The sequence below is a fragment of the Rhopalosiphum maidis genome, chromosome 1 (genome assembly GCF_003676215.2).
Source record: "Rhopalosiphum maidis isolate BTI-1 chromosome 1, ASM367621v3, whole genome shotgun sequence".
Classification (NCBI taxonomy): Eukaryota; Metazoa; Arthropoda; class Insecta; order Hemiptera; family Aphididae; genus Rhopalosiphum; species Rhopalosiphum maidis.
The window spans coordinates 34,260,903-34,288,038 of record NC_040877.1 but is presented as its reverse complement, the minus strand read 5'-3'; the positions used below and the strand labels follow the sequence as shown (position 1 = coordinate 34,288,038).

Genomic DNA, 27,136 nt, shown 5'->3' with positions numbered 1-27,136 from the left:
GTTTTTCATTGAAACTTGGATTATTCAAATAAATGAATCAGATATATTTAATGCTATCTAGCGGACACTGATTCTGTGCCTTATATTTTTTAATAACGATAGTTTTATAACGCTTGCAGATCGCACTATTAATATAGTATTTGAAGAATAATATAAATCTCTTGGGAAAACACGTCACAGTATATATATATTATATAAATGTATGGCTGTAAATTATTATCAAATGTCATTAGACGTCGATAAGAGATTAAAGTGGGATTGAAGCATTTTTTGATTTGTATTTTTGTAATCTGTTATCTGTATTTCTCTGTGATTTGGTGTGTTGATCTTTTCTAGATCGTGTGAGTCGTGTGACTGTCTCTGGAGTCTGGATGTTAAACGTCTTCATTTTATGTTTACTTAAATTTTTATAAACTTTTTATCATTAGTCACTAGTGTTATAAACAATTTCAATTTTTTTTTAAATTATATACCTACGCAATACATTGAAAATTTTGGCGATTAAAGGTTGGTAAATTATTTTTGATTAATGACTTAATTATTTTGCAAAGGTTATAGTTCATATTATTATGAATATATTACTAATCTTTTATAAGTTCACATTTGTAAGTTTAATTGTATGTATGTACCTATAGTTTTAATCTTCTATATTTTAAATTATTAATAATTGTAATTATTTATAGTTGAAAATGAGCTTTTTGGTAAAAATAGTATCATTAGTATCGGATAGAGTTTGAGACCAACAAAGACTATATTAATCAAATATTATTTTGACTGGTTTTATTTATGATAGTTTTTACTCTTATTTCTCGCTAAAAATTAGTTTGATAAACCAAACGCGTCATTTTAGTTTTTGAGAAGGGGGGGGGGCAAAAGTTTTGATCGGCCCATAATTAAAAGTAAAAAACACTTGCTAACAATTACATTTTTAACTCAATATAAACAGCCTACTTACCATAGGTAGACCATTGGAGGGGGATTTGGGGGGTCTTATCCTCCCAAAAATCGAAGGTAATATTATTTTATACTTGTGTATACTAGTATAGAAAGTATAGTAACTAGAAAGGGGTGGCAAGGGCCTTGCAGGTCACTTTACATTGGAGTATTATAGTCCCCCCCCGCCAAAAAAAAAAAAAAATTTAATCAAATTTCCACCCATACTTCTTACATAATCCTATACATACTAGGGTAGTAATTAATAGTTATCTGAGATAACTGTGATTACTCTAAATAACATATTTCTTTAAGAAATAACAATGACTAAATAATACATAATATATAATTTGCAGGGGGATATCCAATATTACCTAATAACATTGATTATATATTGTATATACTCAATGCTATTAGCTACTATATGATGACTTATTTTGAGGGGAATTTCACTTTAATTTATGTCCTATTTGCGCCAAATATGAATATAAAGGCATTAATAAAAAATAAAACAAAACATACCAAAACTAGCACATACCCGGCCCGTTAATAACAAGGGGGGCAAATGCCCACCTTGCCACCTACCAAATGATGCCTTTGTTATAAACTAACGTTATTAGAATTGGTTTTTCTTGAACGATATAAAAGTTGTTACTTTTATCTAAATTTATTCTGTGATTTAAACATAGAAATTAGTTTTTTTTGTTTAAAAACTCAAAACCAATTTTAGAATTATGTTTAATAATTATTAATAGACGACAGTTAACATAAGATTTATTATTGTACCAATTTAAATTAAAAATGAAATAAAATGTGGATAATTAGAATCTACACAAATTGAAATATATAATTTTTATTTTTACTTATTATTGTTATAATTATGTTCACAGTTATAAAAAAAGTTATAAAATTACCAGCTTATCTATTAATTTAAGACGAGTTCTACTTACTTTTTAATCAGAATGTTGTTTATTTAGTGTTATACATGATTTTATATGGGTATTTAATTTTATTGCAAAATTAAATGAGCTATAAATAACAAGTACACAATGTTTTATGTACTAATATTATGTGTTGATTATTTAATTAGTATTTAATTATTATTGTATTGTACATAATAATATATTGATATGTTTTCTATCATGCTTTATCGTATAAGATGCTTATTCTATCATGCTTTATCTGTAAAGTATAATGTAGCTGTCTTGTGTCTTGTATTTAAAATTAAAATGGATAACTTATTATTGTAATTTGTATTAAAATTGTTCTACAAGGCTAAAGACTTATGAAAATGAAAATTAAAGTTTTTTAATTAAACATCTTCTAATGGTTTGATGTAATTGAGTGTTGTACTTATAATATATACATGTATATATATATATAAACTAATTGACAACAAATACAATGACAATTTCATTTTCCTTTCTTCAATTTGTGGCATAATCACATAAATGGAAGTGATGGGCAACAATATAATTTAAACTTAAACATAAAGAATTCAGTTAATATCATAAATAAAAATATTTCTTATAGATACTATCAAACAATAATTAGCTTAATCATCTTTAATTTTTAGAGTTTTGTGTCCGAATTATTTATTCAAGTTTTGGATACCTACTGAATTAGTGGCATGCTTAACTTTTTAAAAAGAGGGAATATTAATTTCTGATTATCGACAAAGTACTGTTTACTTTAAGTTTTTGAGATACTACAAATATTTTCTTATAAATGAAAAAACGATTTGTATCAAATTTATAATTTTTGTTCTAGTTGATCAGTATATTATGATGAGTGATGTTACAAAAATTAAGTTTTTCATTGATTATATAGAAAGAAAGGAAATCAATTGAAACTATCAGTTTTACATTTGATTATCTTCTCTCATAAAAAAATTGATTTTGAAATGGGTAATTTTTGCCACAGATATACATAATATCATACATTTATACATATAAATCTGTGATTACTGGTTAATTCAAAACCAACTGTATATACTATACATTTCGTCCAAAACTTACTAATTTTTTTTTTTCAAAATATTCCTTTATTAAAATAATGTAATCAACCAATGTGGAAGAGATATTTGTTTTAGTGATTCATTATTCCCAATGCTATTTTTACTTAATTTTATTATTTACAACTTAGATTCAATTTTTAATTAAACAATATGAACATTGTCATTGGTATATTGTGATGTTACATATTCGGTGTTTAAATTAATTACTTTGTTAACAATTTCTATTAATAGAAAAGTTATCAACTTAATAGTTCAGTTATTATGGTGGTATTTACTGTTTACTAATGTTTGATAGTGTAGCATATTGTGATATTTTACACTTTGTTTAATTAGTAGTAATTAATTAATTATAATAAATTAATTAATTTTACCATATTTGTGTTTTTGAATTATTAAAAAATTATATTATGTGATTATATTTTTGTAATATTAAATAATTGTTAAATATGACAAATACAGTAAAGGCACTAGAGCCAAGAGAATGGTCTTTTTGTCATTTAAAATAAGTACCTAATTACTTTTAAAAATGCCATCAAAAGGTAGGTGCAATACTTTATAAATTAAATAATAGTTATTTAGGTTCTTAAGTAAATTTATTATTTTCAAATTGTACAGTAAAAGTTAATAAACAATGTGTAATTTTTTTTTTTATGTGTAGGGTGGAAAAAAAATAAAGTTCAGGATAAAGTTTCCAGAAGCACATTTACCACTGTTGGCCTAAATATTGATTTTATATTATGGTATACATTTTTAAGAAATTCTGATGGTTATTAATACAATTTACAGTGTAAAGTGAGTTTATGGTTACAAAATTGTCGACAGCACAGGTATGTCATAGTAGACATAAGTCATATTCCGATATTCCTGTTTTTATTAAGGATTCAAGATTTTTTTTTGCTTATTAACTAGTTAGTGAGGTATTTGAAGTTATTAAGTTATTTTACATATCAGAAATTAAATAATGTTAAATGTTAAACTTAACTCAATATTAAAAATTTTAATAAATCGGTACTTTTCTGTTATCCCGACTACCGATCAATGCTGCGACTATCGATGGTCTAACTCCATTATCTAGACTATAAATGTTAACGACCGTCGTCTTCAATCAATATCCGTAGTCAGCACTGTTAAACGATAGTATCTATTAGTCGTATCTAACTGACGTTCAAATTTATTATTTTAGTTATAATTTAGTATTTATAATCTTTAGAATCTTTGGAATTTACCAAATAGTGAAAAAGATGGTGTTGAATTATTTCAAGAGAAGGGTTTACTTCCAAAACACCGTCAATGTAAAAATGGTCATAAAAAAAATTATACATGGATAAAAATGTAGTTTTTTGGAATTGCAATATAATAATAAAACATGTCAACATCAAAGAAATGTGCATACTTATTGGTAATTGGTTGGAAAATAGTCGTTTGTCTTTTTTAACAATACTTTGTTTTATACATTGTTGGAGTGCTGAAATGACCTTTATTAAATTTTATAAACGGCTTTTGAATATGAATCATGGACCATGGCATTATATTAATTAAATATGTTACAAATTCATGTTGGTCGAGACTTTGAAGAGGTAGTAGAGATAATGGAATTGAGACTCATGGTAGTCGGGATAACGCAAAAGTACCAATAATTCTTTAAAATATTTATATCTACACAAATATATTGTATTAATTTTGTTAATTTTAATAATATTATGTATACAATTTTATACAATTTAAAATATTTATAAGACGAATACAATATGCTTTTAATATTGCATTTATAAATGAACTAGACATATTTATTAATCATTTATAATGCTATTATAGTATTTTATGTTCCTAATGAAGTTTATATTATACACAATATTAAATATATCTATAAAAATAATATAATAATTAAACTAATTTTAACTAAAATAGTATTATGATCTAATAATAATTAGAATGCTTCATCTTTTGAAAATTTCAAGTGCAAATATAATTGGATTGTAAAAAAAAAATCTGTAATGTAACTATTTAGTAAAACTTTTCATGTTTATTTTGTTGAAAAAATCATATTTCCATGACTACCAAGTGCTGAAGAAAATGGGAATTAGGAAAGTATGAAAGTTGAATTTTGTTATCAGAAAGGTTTCTTAAGATTTAGCCTTTATTTAATTTAAGAATTCATGAAACTTGGATAGGCATGGCATAACTGGGGGGGGGGGGAAGGTAAATTGAAAAAAAAATGTTGGACCCCCCAAATTTTTTTTTCAGTTGTGGCTTTGTGGGTAGGTATATAATATATATAAATAATATTTTAAGTTAATAATATACAACATACAAAACAAAAACTATTGGATTGTCCAAAAGTAAATCCCTTAACTTAAATTATGAAAATAATACTAAAGTGAGATTTACTCATAAAAAAAATTAACAATTAAAACAATATACTTTATGGCTTCAATTTCATTATTACTTAACATTTAAATCCAATAGACAGAAAAATATAAATCACGGAACTTGTATACAGTAAAAAAAAAATCCATATTGAATTACAAAACTATAAACTTCAAATTTCAAGTTTAATTTTACTTTTTATTTTTTAACTCTTGTTAATATTGTTTTAAAAGCTCAATTAATAATGACTAGGTATGATTTTAGTAAAATACACTTTAATTTTTTTTAATGTATTTACCCCTATAGGCTACAGCCTAAATTATGATCATAGTGGATATGATTCAAACATTTATATTAAATAATTTCTACATACCATACTATATATAATACAACTTATTGAATTTTTTTTAAAGTATTTGTATTTATTATTTATTTATACAAATGAACTTGACTCAAAAACCAATTATGTATTTTTAAATAATATTATGTTAAAGTGACATTATTTTGTTTCTTTTGCAGGAAGAATAATTGTTGGATAATAACATTCTTAATTTTTTCCTAGTAAAGGATTGATTTGAAAATCTATATCAATGATCACATTTCCATTAAAATTTAACTTGACTGAACATTTTGCCTTGACATTGAATAATATTGATGACTAACTATTATTAATAATAATATAAATCATTGTTTTTAAGCTGTCAATAATTGCAGATTCTGAGTACACCAAACCTATAATTTAATATACTAGACTAATAGAGGAATAAAAAGACTTGAAGATAATTGTATTGAAGATAGCTGGTGGATTAAATGTAGTTATTTGAGAAGTTAAATTTGTATATTTTGTTGAGTAAACCAATTGAGCAATATTGATATAGATAATTAAAAAAAAAAAAAATTGAATAAGTTAAAATAAATAAATCAGTTAAATAGATCAGAATACATTTTTACTTAATTGTTTATCAGTAAGGGATCTGAAAAGAAAAATCTAAGAAAAGAAGAAAATCAATGAAGTATAGATAAGTTAAATATATAATATATATATAAGTTTGATTTGTTATAAAATATGACAATTAATGGAAGTACCAGTTTGTTAAAAATCATTTATTTCTATTTCTCGTTTACATTTATTATCATTTTTAAAAAAATATAAAGAAATCATGAAAGACCTGAAGAAATAAAAGGAGGAAAAAGGGATACCAATGAAGCTGAGCAATTTTATACTATAATCGTTAAGGAAACAATAATATATGATGTGAATAGTAATATTGACATTAATGAAGATGATGTATGAATGTTATATTCTAAAAACAATAATGTCATTTTTGAGTATTTTGTAATTTAATTATTTAAATTTATAATACTCGACAGCTTATTTTTTAATCAATTGATATGAATTTTCAATTTTGTCTATTTAAATGATTAATTATCATTGAAGGAGATTATAGTTAAATAAAATAATGATGAAAACTGATTTTTTTTTTTTATATTAAGTTCTTTGAAATAGTATTTTGTAATATTATTCCTTATAATACTACTTTCAAATAATAAAAAAAAAAAATTTGATTTTTCGTTTGAGAAGATATAAAAAAAGAATTAAAAATATTTATTTAATTCAAGTATATTTTTAATGCCATTCATTTATTTCTGGGTTAAGTACTTAAAAATTGCTATACCAACTGTACGATTATTACACTTATTACATTCACGTCTTATCTTCTGCAAAGGTTAAGTTAGTGTGTAAACTATAATAATATATTTCTAATTTATATTTTATATTATCTATACTAGATCTATATTCTATGGCGTAAATACTATCTAAGTTGAGAGGCATATTGTCCTAAGGCCTACGAGAACTATTGTTACAAGTGAGGCTTTCCGCTTTCAACATTCCTAACATCTAACGGATTTTCTTTGAAAATTCAGTACTGTAAATTTGTTTAGTATACACAACAAACTTTTATTGGCTAACCTGATACATTTTTTTCCTTTGAATTTGGCAACGGCGTTCTTTTATTACCGTGTTGCCAGACTTTCTAGAAAACTATATTTTAGTGCCGTTAGTTTTAGTGTCACGAGGATAGGAAAAATAGGCGAATGTTTCGAAACGTAAAAACTGTTTTGCTTTTGTTATTTTTTGACATAAATTATTAGAAATAGGTAGTTAAAATTTTCGCTTGTAAATTTCGCGTCCCCCAAGCCGGCAACTGTTGATCGTGATATCTCCTAAAGCAGCCACACTGATTTCACTCAGTCTATGCGTTCCGTATTATTGTTTGTCTATTGCCCCACTCCATTCTTTTATTCGCATTTAATACAGTTCCTACTTCCTTGGTTCTCGTTTGCGTCCGGCTGGTAAAAGCATAATCCGCCGCCCGCTTGTGTTTTTGTTGTCCGTTCTGCGTTCCCCGTTCATACTGTCTGTCTAGACCTCCATAAGCGTTTTGATAACTGAAATCTCCGGTGGGTTTAACGCCGTCGTCTGTTGATCGTTTCGGATTTACATAGGCTCCTTTTTGCGCCGCTGTTCACTTAGCAAGTGTTGAAGAAATTGATATCGTGCACAATCCGCTGACCGTCCGTTTGATCCAGACAATTCGTAAGTTTGGTTCATTTTATGCACCGCGTAATCGCATTTAATGCGTTTGCTGCGCGGTAGTGTTTAAGTCTAACCACTAACGTTTTGTGCGTGTTCTCCGTTCATTCTTTTTCGATTTGATTTCTGGAATAGCTCGATGTCCGTATTTTTGTGGTTTTTTTGTGTATTGTCTTGTTGAGACGCGTACAGTAGATATGATGTCCGAGCGATGTGTTGAATTAAATGATTACCCCATGTGGGCATAGCCAAACATCATCGACTTCAAAATGAACGTTCCGTCTTCTACGACAAATTATTAAACAAATGTATTTTTGATGTTGTATTATTCAAACAGGTATTTTATTAATTTAAGAGGACTCCATACCCACATGTGTTGTCTCCGTCTTACACGTACGTAAACTTACGCTCAGTAGATTACAGTTAGATTTAGTTCCGTTTGTTTAAAAATTAGAGTGAATCGATCTATTATGAAACTTGATGGTAAGAATATTATCTGTATTCGTATTTTAGTTTTTTACGATTGTTCAATTTGTTATCAAGATGCGTATATTATTTGTATAGCGTAAATTAAAAACGCTCATAACTCACTTAAAAACTGAATAATTGAAAAAAAAAAAACCATCAAGTTTCATAATAGGTCGATTCACTCATATTTTGAAATTAATGGAGTTAAATGTGATACGCTGAATATAAAAATTTGCTATGTTACGTATATGTAAGAGGAAAACAATACATGTGGGTATGGCATCCTCTTAAAGTAGATATAATTATAAATTTGGTTTAAATTGCAAGTTTAACATTTGATAATTATTTATTGAATACTTTTTATTTAACTTTTACTTGAATCTTTAGGCAATTAATTTGGGCACTTATATTTTCAACTCGTGTATGTTCTGTAGGTACATACAGTAGCTAAATTAAGTAAACGTCACATCTTTATGTATTTTATCAGTCTTAAGAGGATGCCAGCGTAGTATTTGTTGACTCTCTTTAACCCACACGCAACATAGCAAATTTTACGTTCACTAAAATGATTATAACTTTATTAATTTCTCAAATTAGAGTGAAGTGACCTATTATATAATTTAAAGTTAAGAACATTATCTGGGGCATCTCATAGGCGTTTTATTATATTTTTATTTTAAAATTGTAAATTTTTTATACATCTTAAAAAACTTATAAATTGCTTTAAAATAAAAACATAAAAAACACCTATGAGATGCCCTAGATAATGTTCTTAATTTCAAATTCTATAATAGGTCATTTCACTCTAATTTGAGAAATTAATATGGTTATAATCATTTTTGTGAACGTAAAATTTGCTATGTTGCGCGTGGGTTAGAGAAAGATAAATACTACGCTGGCATCCTCTTAATCTATAACAGCATATTCCCATTCAACAGTTTCAATTTTGTGTTAATGATCTAATAACCAAGTGAACTTATCTATTATAAAAGTTTTAGTATTAGAACATTAACTATATTCTTTATGTTGGTATTTTATTAAGTTCTAATTTATGAGAGTTAATAGCATTATTAAATACTAATAACTTGTTTAAAAATTAGAATTATTGTAATCTAAAGATTAAACTTGGATACAATATTTTTAAGAACAAAAATTTAATATACATATATTAGTATCGAGTAATTATGTACTAACTCGTATTAGTCTCTCTGAAACGGCTTGCATACTACTTGCGTAAATCCTTGAACACTTAATATAAACTCAAATTTCTTCCTTAATTATCGTAATGACATTTTTAGCTTTAAGTTTGATTATTATCAATTCATTAGTCGATAAATTGTATGTAATTAACTAAAAAAAAAAATTACATTTAGTTTATATAGGTAATTTATTAAAGTAAACTTAATTAAATATTATTTTTAAAAAAATATGAACAAGTTATATTAATAATTTAAAAAAAGTTATTATATTAATTATACTCAAAAAGTAGTTTTCATATTGAGTATAGACCAACTGTGCCTAACACAAAATTTTTGTTTAGGGTCAGTATACCAATTGCACTCCTTATATTTTAAGAGAAGTATACTAATTGTGCTTATATAACACATACTAAAATGCTTAAAAATTAAAACTTATTTATTGATAAATTGATTACTGGTTAAAGTAACTGGTTATAATATATTTTATAACAGTATCAGGAATTTTATGAAACTGATTGTAATTTAATGTAACTGGTATTTAATTTTGCATAAATCTACCATTCTTCTTTGAACTTCCTTTCAAGCAAAGAGATACTTCATTGATATGTATAGAATATTTTTATCTTTTAATACACTAAAAAATTCCATGTGTTGAGTATGGATTTAAATTTGTAGCTCTGTAAATATGGTCTTTATAATTGGTAGTAACACAACATATTGTAGACCATTAAATTATAGTAGATCGATCGCATTTGACACTGATGAATTATATTTCTATAAATTGTTTATACTATCGTTATCAAATTTGATTTAATATGTAAGCCTGTGGCACATAGTTGGAATAATTGAATGTGAATTTTAGTAAGTTATGTGTTAATGAAACTAACTCATACGAGTTCTTTCATTTTACAGATGTATGCTAGAAAATATTAAATTTAAATAGGTATACATAATTGTTTAACTTTTTTTCTGATTAGTAGAAAAAATTAAATGGGTTTTTGCTATCATATTATTTATTTTTTTTATTATAATATTCAGGTCAATTTTTCCCCAACTTAGCGACTAAGATCAAATGTAGTTTTCAATTTAAACTGTAAATGAGTAATTTCATAAATTTCAATATTAAAATACTAGTTTCTAGAGATAATATTAAAAATATATAAAACTTTAACTTCAAGTTTAAAACAGATACATGTTACATTATATTCTAAATACTTATTGGTTATTAGTCAATGTAAAATATTTAATAAAACTAAATGATGGATTATTGAATGAAATTTTAATACATTTTTAAATATGTGTACTTAAATTATATTTTGGGTTATATTGTTTATAGAATAATGTCCGGTATTGCATTAACTCGTTTATCTGAAGAACGTAAGGGATGGAGGAAAGATCATCCATTTGTAAGTACTACATAGTATCAAATAATATTATTATAATACATTAAAAAAACTACATTTAATAATTTGAAACTTTTTTTTTTAAGGGTTTTGTTGCTAAACCAGGCAAAAATCCAGATGGTTCGTTGAACCTCATGGTTTGGGAATGCTATATACCTGGTAGAAAGAGTGTAAGTATTAATTAAATTGATTTGTTATTACTTATTACTGATAGAGTAGCAAGATACTAAAGAAATATTTACTTAATTAAAATCATGTTATACATCTGAGCATATATCTATACTCTGTCTCAAAGTAGAATACACCAGTGGTGCAAACTCTTTTCCCTTCCACCAGTCACTACATATGACGTCATGCGGGAGATAAGTGCCGCCAGACAGAATATATTTCCTAACTATTTATTTTAATACTAAAAAATAGTCTTATTAAGATTATTTTGTATAACTTAAAAAAAATTGTTTTCATTTTTTAATATTTTTCTTTATTCTGATTATCTTAAAAAGTTGTATGCAATTTCTATTTTTTGTAAAGTACCAAGTAAATTTGTTAACAGAGACCTTTCCTTAAAATTTATGATCAGAGAATGTTTTTCTACTATAAGTGTCTTCAGACAACATAGCACGCTACTTGATATTTTTTTGAAATTGTATATTTGTTTTTTAAATTTTGCAAGTTGGGCTGGGCCTATGCATGACAAGTACAACCCGTAGACACGCATATGATGAAAACATATAGTGTTACTAAAAGCAGTCAGTAAGCAAAAAAGTTGTATTTGGCGCAGATGTTAAAATACTATGTATTTATTGCTTTGCTCAGAATCTTAAAATATGTCTGATGTATATATTATTATTGATAAATTTAAAATAACTTTTTTTATTAACGTTTTTATTAGACTCCTTGGGAAAATGGAATGTACTTCTTACGTATGATCTTCAAAGACGATTATCCATCCAGTCCACCTAAATGCAAATTTGAACCTCCATTATTCCATCCTAATGTGTACCCCTCCGGTAAGTATATGCTATGTGCTTTATACACATCTATAATGTAAATTTTAAGTTAAATAAATATCAATAATCATTATTTATGATTAAAAACTAGGTACTGTGTGCTTATCATTATTGGACGAAGAAAAAGATTGGCGTCCAGCTATTACTATTAAGCAGATATTGTTGGGAATACAAGACCTTTTGAACGAACCCAACATTAAAGATCCTGCTCAAGCAGAAGCATACACTATTTATTGGTAAAAATATTTAACATTAAATAGACTGTTAAGCTTTAAAAATATTTATTATAAAGTATTAGATTCATTTAAGTGATCTAAGGTCCATAAGTTATACTCATGACGTATTGTCTCCATCATACAAAATTACAAACATATTATGTAACTAATAACGAATCTTGTGTTATTATCATTATTATTGGAGTGAAGTAACCATTATCTAACTTAAAACTAAACTTATGATATTTATGTCTTCTTATTATATTTCAATTTTTTTACAACCTGTAAACATTTATTGAAAAACATGTATACAATTTAAATATTTGGATAGATGGCTTCTTACAAACACAGAATAATATATACTTTGTGTAGATAATAAAATAATTCAGTACAATATTAAAGCTAATTTAATGTTAAATTTAAGTAAAAGTAGATATTAATTTCATCTTTTTTTTACAGCCAAAATCGTGTAGAATATGACAAACGTGTCCGAGCACAAGCTAAAGCAATGTCCAGAGCTGAATAAGTATAGTTGGCAAAGAGAGAAGAAGAAGAAGAATTTATTTCTTTAACCTATTAAAATAGTTACATTTCTCAATAAGTTTTTCACCTCTCTGTTAATCAGTAAGAAATATCAATGTGTATCATACTCAACATTAAAGATCAGTTGCCTTCTCTCTTTTTTTTTTTTTTTACATTAAAAGATTATATTCTTTTTTATTATTATTATTATAGCTGTACTATTTATATTAACTACTTTATTGTATTTATAAATATTTTGAGAACAAACAAATTTGAATTGCTACTTTTCTTATACAAAAACATTTAAGACAAACAAAAGTAGACTAATGATTGGTCATAATTTATTAGGACTCTCATAGTCATGATATTGTTAATTATTTTGAAAACTCTTCAGTGTCATTTTTAAATTAAATTTCTTGATCTTTTGCTTATGTGATATTGATTTTGTAAAATAAAATATTTTTTTGAACACATTTAAAATGACCAATTAATTGTTTACTTTTGATTGAATTTCTTATTCTACTACTGTAGAGGTATCTACAAAGATTGGTTGAACCAAATTTCTATATAACGATACCATAACAAGAATGACAAAACATATTTTAAACTTAGAAAAATTGAATCAAACATCCAACCTTGCAATTGAAAACCATAAATTTTACATCATTTAATTTTTTTACATTTTTATTTTTTATATTATTTTATAAAGATAAATTTTATATCTAGCTTGCTAGGACAGTAAACTGGCTAATAGTATTCTAGTTACAGTCGTTATATTTTAATTTTTGTTGTCAATTACCATCCGAATAAGCACTATTAATTAGGTATGATCAGTGGTGCCAAAGTACAAAATGAAATGTATGACAAGGATCTCTAGCTACTATGCCTCTTCCCTACCACCATCTCTAACTCACTAATCAAATTTGAAACTTGTTACTAACAATTTGCCACCTAATTTCATTTTATTTTTGATTAACTTTCTTTCATTTTTCCAACCAAAATGTAGTAATAATTAACTTATATATATTATATAAAAATGATATTTCATTGCTTGCAACGATTATATATATTGCTAATATAGTATTTTGATATTTAAAATAAACGTGCCCAAAAGTCAAAGTAATAATATTGAAAATATAATATGTTAAATAATAATTTAATTATAAATTATTCAATAAACAGAAATAATACTTAAAGATGAGACCAATAGATAATACACTCAACAAAAATAATGAAATTGCTCCATTTCAGACCTCAATATTTAATGACTGACTGCTGAGTAATTAACATACAGATTTCTGCGCTATTAGTTACACTGTTCTTACTAATAATAATTTTTGTATTTTTGTATTATGAATTATTCAAGTTTAATGTTCAAAAAATACATTGATATTTAAGGTGCATGTAAACTTAGCCACAAGTACCTTTTTTTAGTGTAAATTCCGTTAGAATAGAAAATCAGTTAACAGTATTAAATATATTATTATTTAAAAACAAACATAATTTTTATAATAATAATCATCTACATCAGCGTTTCTCAACCTGTGGTACGTGTACCTCTGGGGATATATGAAAAAAACTTATTTCATAATATCTTATTTGTATTGTGTGTGAATATACGATAAATTGGCATTTGGGGGTACATAAAGCAGTGGTAATAGGTCAAGGGGTACGTACATGAAAAAAGGTTGAGAAACGCTGATCTACATTGAAAAAAGGTTACGTGTAATATACCAAAACTTTAAACTTAAGTATATAAAACTTATTGTAATATGTGTTGCGTTAAATAATCGTAATAATATGATAAAATGTGTGTCTATTCAGAATATTTTAAGTCTGATATAATATACCTATCCATTGTTATAATTTCTAACTATACTATTTTCTTTCGCTCTTTTTATTTTGGAAGTTATAACAATAAACCGGAAAACAATTGAATTTTTTAATTATTATGGTATTCCCAATTTTTTCATATTTTTAAATTGTTGATTATTGAAATGGCATTTCAGTATAATGTTGTGTTTTTAATGCACATGCAGATGTTCGTGTTGTTTGGAATTTTATAAAAAAAAAAAACATGCCTTGATTTACTATACAAAACCACCTAAAATAGGTCACTGGGTAAAATCAAATGCATTTTGATTGCATCTCGAAACTGTAAGGGGTCATTAGTTCATTGCGATTACTCGCAAACAAATAAATTGTTTTCCTTCAAAAACTTCTGCATACAAAAACACACTTTTTCAACAAAAAAAAATTAGTCAAAAATGTAATTTTACTATTTTTATTGTGGATACTGCGATATTTAAAAAAATAAATTGTTTTTCAGTATTTTTGGTATACCCCATAAAAAGTATGTACAATAGCCAAAATGTGATTGTTTCAAAAATTTCAGCGTACAAAAACATACTTTTTCAACAAAAAAAATCAGTCAAAAATGTAGTTTTTTATTATTTTTATTAAGGATATTTTAATAATTCAAAAAATCAATTGTTTTCTGGGTTTTTTGGTATAATTTCCGTAATAAAAAAGCGACAATTTTTTCACACATTCAAATTCAGTGCCTTTAAACAGTTAAAACACACATTTTTTTTTGCACATTCGAGCTTGGGCCGAAACTAAATTTGTTCCTAAATTGTACTCAATGTTTGATGTATTTGTACATGTCAATATTTCTGATAAATATAACGCGGCCGAATAATTCGGTGATTGAATCAAATTTCCAATGCATAAGGCATAATAGACACCATCATATGTCTAGAAAAATCGGATGTTAATCTTGAAAAAAATCTAGAATTGGTTCAAAATATTGAAAGGTTAGATTATTAAATTTGGAGATACTAAACTTGCTAATGTTTAACTATCCGTAGTTTTATCAAAAAATCCCAGATTATCACAATTAAAAAAAAATTTCTGGAATTATAAACGGAGAAATAAGTAAAAATGATGAAAACCTTGCATGCAAATAGTTTAGAAGATATCTCTTGTTTCAAATACGCACCCATTGTGCTAGTAGACGTGGAAAGAAGTTTTTCGAAGTACAAGGTGATGCTATTACGAGTATTACGTGACAATCGTAAAAGTTTTCAATTTGATAATTTAAAAACACATTTTGTTAGTTACATCATGTTGGTACGAATGTTACGCATTCAATAATATACATTTTTATGCTATTTACACATTTTAAATAATGATATTTAAATTGTATTTTTGTAACACAATACAATTTTTTTGCATATTTTTGAATTTTTGAGTGCATAAATTTAATATGATAGAATTTTTTTTTTAATTTCAAAAATTTAAATTAATTTTTATATCAATTGAAATATGTTATAAGCTTCTATTCATCGACAGTTTATCATGTTATCAATCTTGATTTTTTTTTTCACAACAATAAGCGTAAAAATTTAAATCAGTGCCCCTTCATTAAATGTGATATTGGAGTACTAGAAGTTTTCCTAGTTAGGAGCGTCAAGGCTGGTTGTAGTACTCGGTGTCTCTAAGCGTGTCCAGATCTTTTTCGCAGTGCACTGGGTGTATTTCAAGACAGAAATCAGGTACTAGTTTTAAAAAGCGGTAACAGCATAAAAAAACATTTCATTGTTAATATTTCGTTGAAGATAATGTAGCAAATTATTTTATGTTATATTGTCAAAGATCTTGAAAAATGTATAATTGTTTATTAAAATAATTAATATTTTTTATTTAAACACCTAAGGTTTGATAACGCAATACAATGTTCTAAAAAAGTGGTTACCTATTACAGCAATAAAAAAACATGTGCAGCATTTTATTTGATACGCCTTTTAGTTCAAATTGTCTGTTTTCTTCGTTTAGAATTGTTTTTCGTGTACCGGTGTACCCGTGTTGAATCTAAATTTTTGAATTTAATAAATTCATAGTATGCAGCAGGCCCGTAGCCACGGAGGGGGGAGGGGCTTTGCCCACCCTAAACCCAGTCGTTACACTTTCTAAAAATTTTATTTTGATATTGTTTTTATATATAATGCCCCCTCAAAAATTTGGTCTGGCTACGGGCCTGGTATGCAGCAGAAACAAGGTCTCTGGTTTTGTTTTAATTTATATTTAGAATAATTTAATAATAGCAGTCGCTGTTGTTAGTGCGAACAGTTGATGGAAAATAAGGAATTATTTTCAGTCAACATAATATCATAAAAATATTCTATTTATCTGCATAACAAGTAATTTTTCTACTAAGCTTTTATATTCGATATTTATAAAATTGAAATAGTGTTCTTGCTAAATGGCTTGGATGCTGACACGATTATAAATAAATATATACCTAATAAAAATAGTAACTACCTACTGAGATTCTTTTTTTACCAAATAGCGTAATTAAACAACGAGATCGATTTGAATCAATAGTCTTATAGCTATATTGCAATTTATGTCATCAATATTACTATTATTGTCATTTTCAACTTATATTGATATATTGACTAATCGTTGACTGTTTTTAACTTAATATAATAATGAATATTGATGTGCTTATTTATGTGTCTTAAACTTTTAAGATGGTTTAAAATAAAAAACCAAACATTGTAAAATTCGATTTAAAATAAATTTTTATTAAAAATTACATCACATTGAATGTTACAAAATAAGAATATTTGCATCGTAAATTTGAAATAAAAATACATAATACAAGTTTATTGAGAAATAGGAATTAAAGAAAATAGTCTATAAAGGTACTAAATAAAAAAAAAATAAAAGGTTATAATTGTAATGATTTTGGAAGACGAGTTTATAATATATATATATATAGGTACGGTATATCAAATAAAATCGTGCAATAATGATAAAATACTACAACGGCGAATAAGTTGTTATTTCGCCGCCACACTATATTTGGTACACAATGTATATAATAGGTATATAAGTACGAGTGATGATAATTTTATTTCACACGTAATAACCATATATATTATCATTAATATTCTGTTCTATAGTGTGTATATATTATTATATTATTATCGTCTATATATATAGTATATAGTAGGTATAGATATCACATATTTTAATATACATAGTGGGTATACAGTTGGGCACTGGAGAGTATAGGACTTTCCGGACAAAACGAGAGGATGCGAGTTTCAAGTTTGTGTAGGTATAATGCATTTTTTTTTGACGGGTGATACGCATAATAATAATATAAACTGGTGAGTCGTCTGCACACTGCGATATCTGTCTGTAGGTACATTACGGTATACGCCTAGTGTAAATAATAACATTATCTTCGTGTCTAAGGTCGTGCCCGATGTTTTATATACACCGTACACATATAGCAAAAAATATCGTGGTGCGCACTGAACGCACAAATAGCATATGATGTATAATATTGTATAACCATATATTCATATACGAGTAATACATATAGTATTGCGATACGCGTGTACAGTATAGGTGTGCGCAAGACGTCAGCGCAGTCATCAGATCCAAACCCAACCGACGCCCTCCACGTCGTAGTCCCAGACGTCCGGGTGCCCGTAATGCGGCAAGTGCCTGATCGGGCTCTCGGACCACCGGAACGGTTCGACCTCGGCGCGGTCCACGGTGAACGGCGGCCCGGAGGCCGCGAAGTAGCCGTTCGTGTACGCCGACGTGACCTTCAGGTCCACTGTTCCCGTGAAGCACTTGTCCGCGTCAGACTTGTCGTCGGACACGGCGGACGACGGTAGCCGGTTCGTGACGATCGTGGTCCGGTCGTCTTTCAGCGGTGCCGTGGCGTCGACCGACTGGAGCCGGTTGGCCGCGGTCAGCTGTTCCACAAACGACTGGTTGGCGAACCGTCGGAACATGGCGTTGGTCTTGACGCCCAGCAGGTCGGTCCGGCCGATCAGCGACATCTCGGTGCCCCGCATCAGGTCTACCAGCGTCCCGATGTCGGTGACGTTCCGCTGTCCGTTGCGCAGTATGTTCGCCACCGGGTGATCGGCGTCCCGTCCGTCCGCGCCCGACATGTAAACCGTTTCCTGCAAACCACATAACGGAAGATTTTTTTAAATAAAAACATTTATCGCGCAAAGCGTTTATACAACGCGCCGTATATAGGCGTGCAGAGGCCTCATATTTTTGTTTTTTAACGAGCCTCGGGAGTATATTGTGTAGTAAGAAGTGCTTTTAAACGTTTGACGTCTTGAAACTTTTTAATCGATATTTCGATAAAAGAAATTTAATATAGATAGACATTGGAATGTTGACAGCAAGAAATATAACGATAGGATGCATTTTTCAAATTATTCAGTAGTTTTCAAAGATATTTAAATCATATTATATTTAGTATATAATAATATGAAGTGATATATATATTATATTATATATAATGTGACACTCATTATTTAAAAAAATGTAATTTTTTGTAATAGTGTAATCTTTTACATATTTATAAGTCGTTATAAAACATTTTTCAAAAAAAAATTATATTTTTTAAGTTTTCACTCTATTGAAAGACAATCATATAAATTTTAAATTTCATTTTCGGAGCATTTGGAACTATTTGTATCTATAAAAATCTAATTTCAGATAAGTAGTTTATTAGTTATATTGTTATATACTTATGTATTAAAATTTAGAGTCTAAACTTTATACTAATGAAGTTTAGACCAATATTTTTTGGGTGCCTCTGTATCACTCCACACTCCAATTAAACATTTAATACTGATAATTTAGGAACTACTCGTCCAAAATTCGATTTCTATGTATCGAAATATTTAAAAAATACTTTGCTTTGGAATAAGGAATTAATAATGCATGTTTTCACTAAAAACAGTAAAAAAAAATATTGTATTAACGATTTAAAATAATGCAGAGAATAATATTTTAAAAACTATTAATATTTTATGAAATATAATTAATGTCTTAATTTAGATATATGTATACTGTATATAAATTATCATTATATGTATTTTTGTAAGAAAAATGGAATATTTTTAAATCAATTGTTTAATGATATTTGTCAACAATTGTGTATAAACGATTTTTAGAGAGCAAAAATTAGCCGTTACATTACCCTAATTGTATAAATTATATACCTAGGTATATATATATATATATATATATTATTAGTGTATATGTGGTTTCGTAGAGACTATTGCGAAATGTTTATCCTGCAGATGCAATATTTGGGGTTTTTTTTTATGGCTTTGGGTATTGCACATTCATCTTGATGTCTAAATGTGCGCGTATTCGTGCCAAATCTTCTTTGGAAGTGTGTATGCCGAAGGGGTAGTGTACATTTTAGACCGATCGCGCTAGTGTGAAACCTAGAAAAGACATTCACCATAGTCCATAGTGTATGACCTATTACATGAGGGCGATTTTAAACAACTGACCTTGAGACTTGGACTACTATTGCTGATCCAATAACCGGTGGACAAAAGTTTTTTAGATAGTTCTTCGTAGCTAACAATGCCGGGCATTTGTTCAACGACTCCAAAAGCAATTGATGTGCTATTTGTGCTGATGATCAGCCATTGTTTGTTTCCAGTGCCGCTATTGTTTCTCGAAAACACCTCGTACCATTTTTTACTGTTACTCGCTAAACGATTGGCTGCCATGATTCTAGCACCCAATAAGACCTGTTTAATTTGAAATGTTATATTCAAAAACTTAATATTGTATTCTTAACCACTGTGAATATTTAAATACTTGATCTTTTTTCATAATCTTTTCCCATAGTTGTCTGTTATTATTTTGTAATTCTGTCCCGACAACAGTAGTTTCTGTCCTAGAACCTTTCTTGGTGACCTTATAGAAGTCGTCTTGAGAATAAACTGATCCAGGGTATGACGTGAACTCGATTATCTTTCCATTAACGAGTGCACTATCGTCACTTTCCGTTTCATGGAAACCAAAGTTGTACCGTTTCTGGATGCGCAACATTGACACATAACTGCAAACATTAATGTAATCATTTTTTTTTTATAATTGCCTATGAAATCATTAAAATGTATAAATATGTTGTAACGTGTACTTACTATCCAGAAGCAGATTGAGCTAATACAAAGTCAATTGGGTTAGTGCCGATAATTTTTACTAATGTAGCAGATAACGGTGGCTTATCTGGATTAAAATCTTTTGATGCGTTAAACTTTTGTTCGAAATTTTTTAAATCCGGCATAATGTTCATCCATCTGAAAACAATCAGTTATATATTTTCATGTGCAATTATAATTTATGTCTATATCTTGAATATAATATTACATTCGACATTATAATTTATTCGATACATATGCCTAACTGTAACTCATTGTGATTTATTATATTGGTATGTTATATTGAATTATTTCGAACAGTAAAGCTAAAAATGACATTATAGCTGAATTTATATAATAATATTATATCAATAATAATGTTTAACGATTTAACTCATTAAAATATTATTATATTAATGCCTATGAGAATGAAATATTTAATAAAATGCATACCTATCTAGTCGTATTTCTAAACAAATAATAAATATGAATTATGATATTATAGGTAAAAATATCCCAGTTGCAAGTGGTAAAAACTAAAAATATAATAGACTTACAAGAAATCTACAGATGGTATATCAATATCTTGTCTGCTTCTTTTTACGCCAAATCTCCAACCATCCTCCAATGCTTTCAATTGCGTGTAAAACATATTTACCTAGGCGTAAATAAGGTTTAAAATAATTTTTTTCGAAACAGTTTTAAATATATTTGTTTATTACTTGGTGCCAAAATGGGTCTGATTCGCCTCGTCGTTTTGCCGTCTGTTTGATTTCGTCAGCATTTTCTTCTAAATACTTTCTAAGCCTATCACAGAAGGCCTTTCTCCCGATACACGTGTTTTCCACTGTATTCTTCCAGTGCCAATAAATCATCCGCCACGTCAAACTTCCTTCCAAATACCCAGCAGCTTTGGCTTGTACGTAATCCGGATACTCCGCCTGAGTCTCAATTTCTAAAACTGCCCATCTAAATTTAATTATATAAAATATATACATTTATATATATTACCAAGTTATTGATAATTATGGACGTGAAATTTGTTGTTACCCGTTTTCAGATAAATCTGGTCTATAATAAGCTCTTGCTACTCCTTTTCTTACTTTAAGCGGATCGTTATTTTGGCCACAGAAATCAATTCTCATTCCAAATTCTTTGCTCCAAAACGCTGTTGCAGCATATTTACCATCATACTCATTTCTGAACAAACGCGCAATAATAGTCAGATAGTTATGAAACAGTTGATAAACATCAAAATTTTACCTGATCGTTCCTCCGAAATAAAATGCTAATAAACCCAACAAAGTGATTGCAATAATCAAACACCATGATAGTTGTGTCTGAGCCCATGATGCTCCTACTACTTTCAACATTTCTGTATCTATGGTAGAAAGAAAAGTCTATTTCTTCGGGTAATAAAATTATATTCGGTTGCCAAATTTTATTTTTTTCAAAATTTGGCTTAAGTTCAAACCTTGCGATTTGACAAGATTAAGTCAATTTTCCGTCTTCAAAAAAATCTCCAATATATGTCTCCTTCGGCCTTTGAACCAACTATTATAGATAGTTTTTCAGGCTCTGGAAACTCGTGAGTGTTCGTCTCAACCCATCGAAATAGGAAACGACGATCGGGACCGGCAACTGTTATAAGCTTAGATCACTAGAATTAGCCGTCTTTGGTAAGATATTTGGATGACTCCTTAAAAAAAAAAATAAGAAAAATCATTTTATTTATATATGACAGAATATATACAGAATCAGCGCTTAGATCATAAATGATTATTCATAGTTCAGAAAATATAAATTTACATTTTTCAGTATCAGATATAATTAATCAGTAATAGTTTTAAGAAACTAATTATTATTATTATTTTTTAACTATTGTCTATTATAATAATTTTACAATTGTTTAATTATACATGTTTATTATTTATAATACCAGAACATAATACTATATAGTACATTTCTAATTACATATTTTATATTTTAACATACAACAATCTTGTTGTGCTGCAATTGTGTCATAATAGTAATGTGTTAAATCAAATGTATTTAAATCAGTACAACAACATTGGGACGTTAATATAGCTGGCCTGGGTGAGTATTTAAGTATTTAGTGCGTATCTGGTATATTTAACTGGCTTTTATTATACCGTGGACATTAAGTTGCTGTCCCCTTCCACTAATATGTTTTTAATTAAAATTGTAAATTAATAGCGGTTCTAATATTGTAATATATTAGGACTCATAAAAAGATTTTAATTATAGAAGTTTTTGTTAACATTTAAAATTATAGTTTGTATACTAAAAATGTTCTTATTATAATATGATAACGATATTATAAATCTACTCAATGATCATCTAGACCTATATGGTTTTACTAAATAAAAACAAAATAAAATAATTTAAATAATTTTCAGATTTTTGTATGCTTCATATTCAATTATTTTTATTATATACTACATCATGGCTATCATTAATTATAACAATATCTTAAAGCTTAACAATGATAATATTTTAATATTTATGTATATTTAACGCATCTTATATTCATAATTAATGGTAGGAGGTAAATACAGTAATTTTTTATGAAATTTTGAGTGTACCTATTAAAGATATATAATAAGTCACCTACATACATATTAACAGGAAATTTTTCACATATATTAAAACAGAATACACATACACGGGTAACAAACTAGAGGACCTTGATGAGTTTCTTGTTCCAAGTGGTGTCTATGACCTTAACGAGGTCGATATGTTTTAGTTTTATATATTATTATTACTTATTTTTGTATTGTCGAAAATATGATATCTACGTCTTATTTCTAAGCACTGCATTGACATGAATTCTTATTGACTTTATTTGACTTTCCACATAAAATAGAATTGACAGACTTATACGAGTTTTAATTAGAGTAAATATATTTAAAAAATTAAAGTTTAAGTATATTTTCACCTAACCTAATCATGTATTATAATGTATTAAAATACAACGTGAATATAATAGTTAATAATATATAATTTAGTTTGATCTTCCTTTTTATAATACTTTATATAATCTATATAGACGGAAAAATTATCTATTTACGTTTTGAAGTAGAATAATATTAAATTATAAGTCTTATTTTATCTTTAATGAATTAATAGTGTAATTATTAAGAGAACACCAAACCCGTGTTGTTACCATTTTAAAACATAATTTACATGATACAAGTTATTACGTTCAGTGTTGACAATAATCGATTGACGATTTTACTTTGTTATTTTTAAAATTAAAGTGAATTGACTTATCATAAAATTAAAAAAAAGATTATTGTCTAGGGTATGGGTATCATCTTAAAAGCTTTTATTGTAATATTTTAATTTCGAGGCTAATTATAATCAGTTAAAAATGTATTAAAAGATGTACCTATTGTTTTAAAATACTTAAATCTTGCTTCGTAATCAAAATATCAATAAGTCTCCAAGATGATCTAAATAATAATTTTACCATTAAATTTTATGAGAAGTCAATTCATTTTAATTTTAAAAATAATAATAATAATAAAAACTAATTATTGTAATCATAAAATTTGAGGGTTAGGTAGCGTCCTCTTAAGTTACAATATCTGTAATATACATTGGTTATTGTTTAAATTTAATTTTATATTAAATTCATATCAATTTTAATTTAGGAAATACAAATGTATAATAATATATATGATATACCACTGGTGCTTTATAATAAAAGGTACCAAGTACCAACCACTAAATTGAACTTTTTCAAACTGAATTGAAGAGAGAAAACTTAAAAACTAATTAAATATCATTTGATCTCTTTGATAGAAAATGATTAGCTCACTTTTTCAAATATAAAATTATAATATTATGTATGTCATATTACTCATATTTTATTTTTAATAAATTACCTTAAAGTATTTTAGGTTATTTATATTTAGTATGGATTTCTCATTTGTTTACCAAAATACTTATCATAATAATTATAGTAGGTATATTTTTAAAGATACAATTTTCATTAGAAATGTCGCGACTCCAAGCGATAATTCTGAACAAAATAATTGAAAAATACTAGTCATGTGCATAAAATAATCTAACGACAATTAGCTGATATGAACACTTCTTGTGAGATTAAGTTCTTTCTTCTACGATTTATACATTTATAATGTCTAAACAAAGTACCTGAAGGTTAAAAACTAATTGTTTCCTAATGTCTAATTTAACAATATTGGTAACATAGTATTGTAATATAAATGAATGAGCTAGGTGGGCTATAACGTAAAAACGGATAAGATATTTTAATTTTAATTTCAATCATTCAGTTATTATAATCAATGGACCATTAATTCACCATTCAATAATGTGCGTTGCGTTTTATATTAGAATAATTTTCATTATCAGTTAATATCTCATTTAAATAGTTGATGAAATGCAAATTTATTTATCATATAGTGACCACTCACTCTTTATTGTAATACAAAAAAGTAAGCAGCAAGGCTTTTTTTTATATAAATATAACCATTAGAGAGAAAAAATAAAACCCAATCGTAGATAAGAGCTTAGTATATCTTATATTTTTGTGGTCTGAATAGAACTTTTTTTCATAAATGGAAAATTTTAGAAATTTGTGTAGTTTTAATAATAATATTTTGAACAATATTATTGTTAGACTGTAAAAAACTCAATTACGAAGCTAATGTCACTTTAGGTACCTACAATTTATTTTATTTAAATATTAATTATTTTAAATTTTAATTAATTATATAATATATATTATATGGTTATAATTTTAAATTAAAAATTGATTGGTATTATTATTCAATATTTTAGCTTATACTTATAAGAGAGTTATCAAAAAGTAAGAAATATATATTTGTTTTAAACCCAAATACACATATGAATTTTAATTTAAAATATTGTAAACTAAGAACTCCTGGGCCTCCACACGAGTTTTTCTCAGTGAGTCCCAGTCATTTATTGATTTTAAAATTAAATAAATAAACAAAAACAATATATAACTGTATAAATATATAAGTATTAAATAATAACCTACTAACCTATAATCTGATATGTTTTTTTGTGTGATATTACGAACTTAAAAACACATCTATTTGATCTATATCGAAATAATTATAAATGTAATCAGATATATTCGCACGATTGTAGTTAGGTATACATTTTATATGTATATGATAGCTCAGCACGTGTCATTATTATCTTAGTTCTTAATACCATATTATTAATAAGATTGCAGTTAAGCAAAAAATAAAATAATTTAGTTTACCACTATTACTTGCACTAAAATAAATACCTACTGATTTCAAAATGTTGAATAACTTTTCATGTAACTGTTTTAATAATGAATAATGTGTATATATTATACTAGATATAGTCTATATAGACACATAGTTCATTTAAGTTGTACACAATTCTTAAAAAAATAAAATAAATAACAATAACATATTTATATATATATATATAGGTATAAAAATATGTTCTAACCCTTTTTGTTTAAACAAGTCGAATGCCAATGCAAACGTGTCGTTTCAAACTCGTAGGTATGATAAATGATAATTATGTGTGTTATGTTGCGTAGACCGTGAAAAACCGTTAACATTTTCGTTTAGTGTATAAATATAATTCAATTGTTTGAACGGATATAATACTTCTGACTCCCGAAAAATCGTTTTGCTTATGGTTGTGTAGATACGATGCATTAGGTATGTAGATTACATGCACGGCGCACCCACATACGGTATAAATACTCTTACAGAGTATATAGAATACGTATAACGGATTTATACAAGTATTACAGAATGACTCGGTAAAATAGCTTATTTTTGCAACACGAAGTTCGATTAGAATTTAATCATTATATTATGTGTTTTGTGATTGGGGACATTTCGTTGTGTGAATTTATTAATTACAGTCTTTACATTTGTAATATTTAATTACACTTTTTAAATTAAAACCATTGTTTTAAAATTTCATAAACTGATATATAATGTTATATTTATATAGGTTACAATTATATATATATATATTGTATTACGAACACATATAATATTGGACAATTGCTATTTTATTTGTAACTATGCATAATATACATATTATATAAAAATATATTATGATTCATAATTATTAAAGTTTGAAGCCGGCTATATACATACATAGTAATGTATTCACTATTATTTTTATTTATTTTATTGTAAACCAGTATGATGCAATTTTTATCGAGTGAAAATTACTAAAATGTATGGTTTCAATTCATTAGTTTTCTAACATAATATATTATTATAGATATAGATTATAATAAATAATTACTATATAAATATACAAGGTTACGTCATTCAATGTATATATAATATGTTTCAATATACTTCCATTAGTATCTACTTATTTCTTTATTTCC

At 26.8% G+C, this 27,136-nt stretch overlaps 2 protein-coding genes across 8 annotated transcripts in view; one reads left to right on the top strand and one right to left on the bottom strand.

The window, feature by feature from the left end:
* Positions 1 to 281: 281 nt before the first annotated feature.
* Positions 282 to 12,886, top strand: LOC113553312 (SUMO-conjugating enzyme UBC9-B). 2 transcript variants are annotated; one of them, XM_026956599.1, is made up of 6 exons: positions 282 to 507; positions 10,917 to 10,986; positions 11,070 to 11,153; positions 11,876 to 11,993; positions 12,085 to 12,229; positions 12,668 to 12,886. In XM_026956599.1, the coding sequence occupies exons 2-6, from the start codon at positions 10,921 to 10,923 to the stop codon at positions 12,732 to 12,734; spliced, it is 480 nt and encodes a 159-aa protein (XP_026812400.1). In that variant the 5' UTR covers positions 282 to 507; positions 10,917 to 10,920; the 3' UTR covers positions 12,735 to 12,886. The 2 variants fall into 2 exon arrangements, with proteins under 2 accessions (XP_026812400.1, XP_026812391.1); XM_026956590.1 differs by lacking the exon at positions 282 to 507 and adding an exon at positions 7,623 to 7,916.
* A 4,591-nt stretch (positions 12,887 to 17,477) lies between these two features.
* Positions 17,478 to 27,136, bottom strand: part of LOC113548512 (putative phospholipase B-like lamina ancestor) — a 29,667-nt gene continuing 20,008 nt past the window's right edge. For 3 of the 6 annotated variants that reach the window (XM_026949424.1, XM_026949423.1, XM_026949428.1), the window contains 8 exons: positions 21,988 to 22,423; positions 21,775 to 21,924; positions 21,447 to 21,693; positions 21,282 to 21,382; positions 20,728 to 20,883; positions 20,399 to 20,642; positions 20,083 to 20,328; positions 17,478 to 18,723 (listed from right to left, as the gene is read on the bottom strand). In XM_026949424.1, the coding sequence (XP_026805225.1) occupies positions 18,181 to 18,723; positions 20,083 to 20,328; positions 20,399 to 20,642; positions 20,728 to 20,883; positions 21,282 to 21,382; positions 21,447 to 21,693; positions 21,775 to 21,924; positions 21,988 to 22,097 (1,797 nt within the window). In that variant the 5' untranslated portion in view covers positions 22,098 to 22,423 and the 3' untranslated portion in view covers positions 17,478 to 18,180. Of the gene's footprint in view, positions 18,724 to 20,082; positions 20,329 to 20,398; positions 20,643 to 20,727; positions 20,884 to 21,281; positions 21,383 to 21,446; positions 21,694 to 21,735; positions 21,925 to 21,987; positions 22,424 to 27,136 lie in introns of those variants that run through there. The other 3 variants (XM_026949429.1, XM_026949430.1, XM_026949431.1) reach the window with 3 other exon arrangements.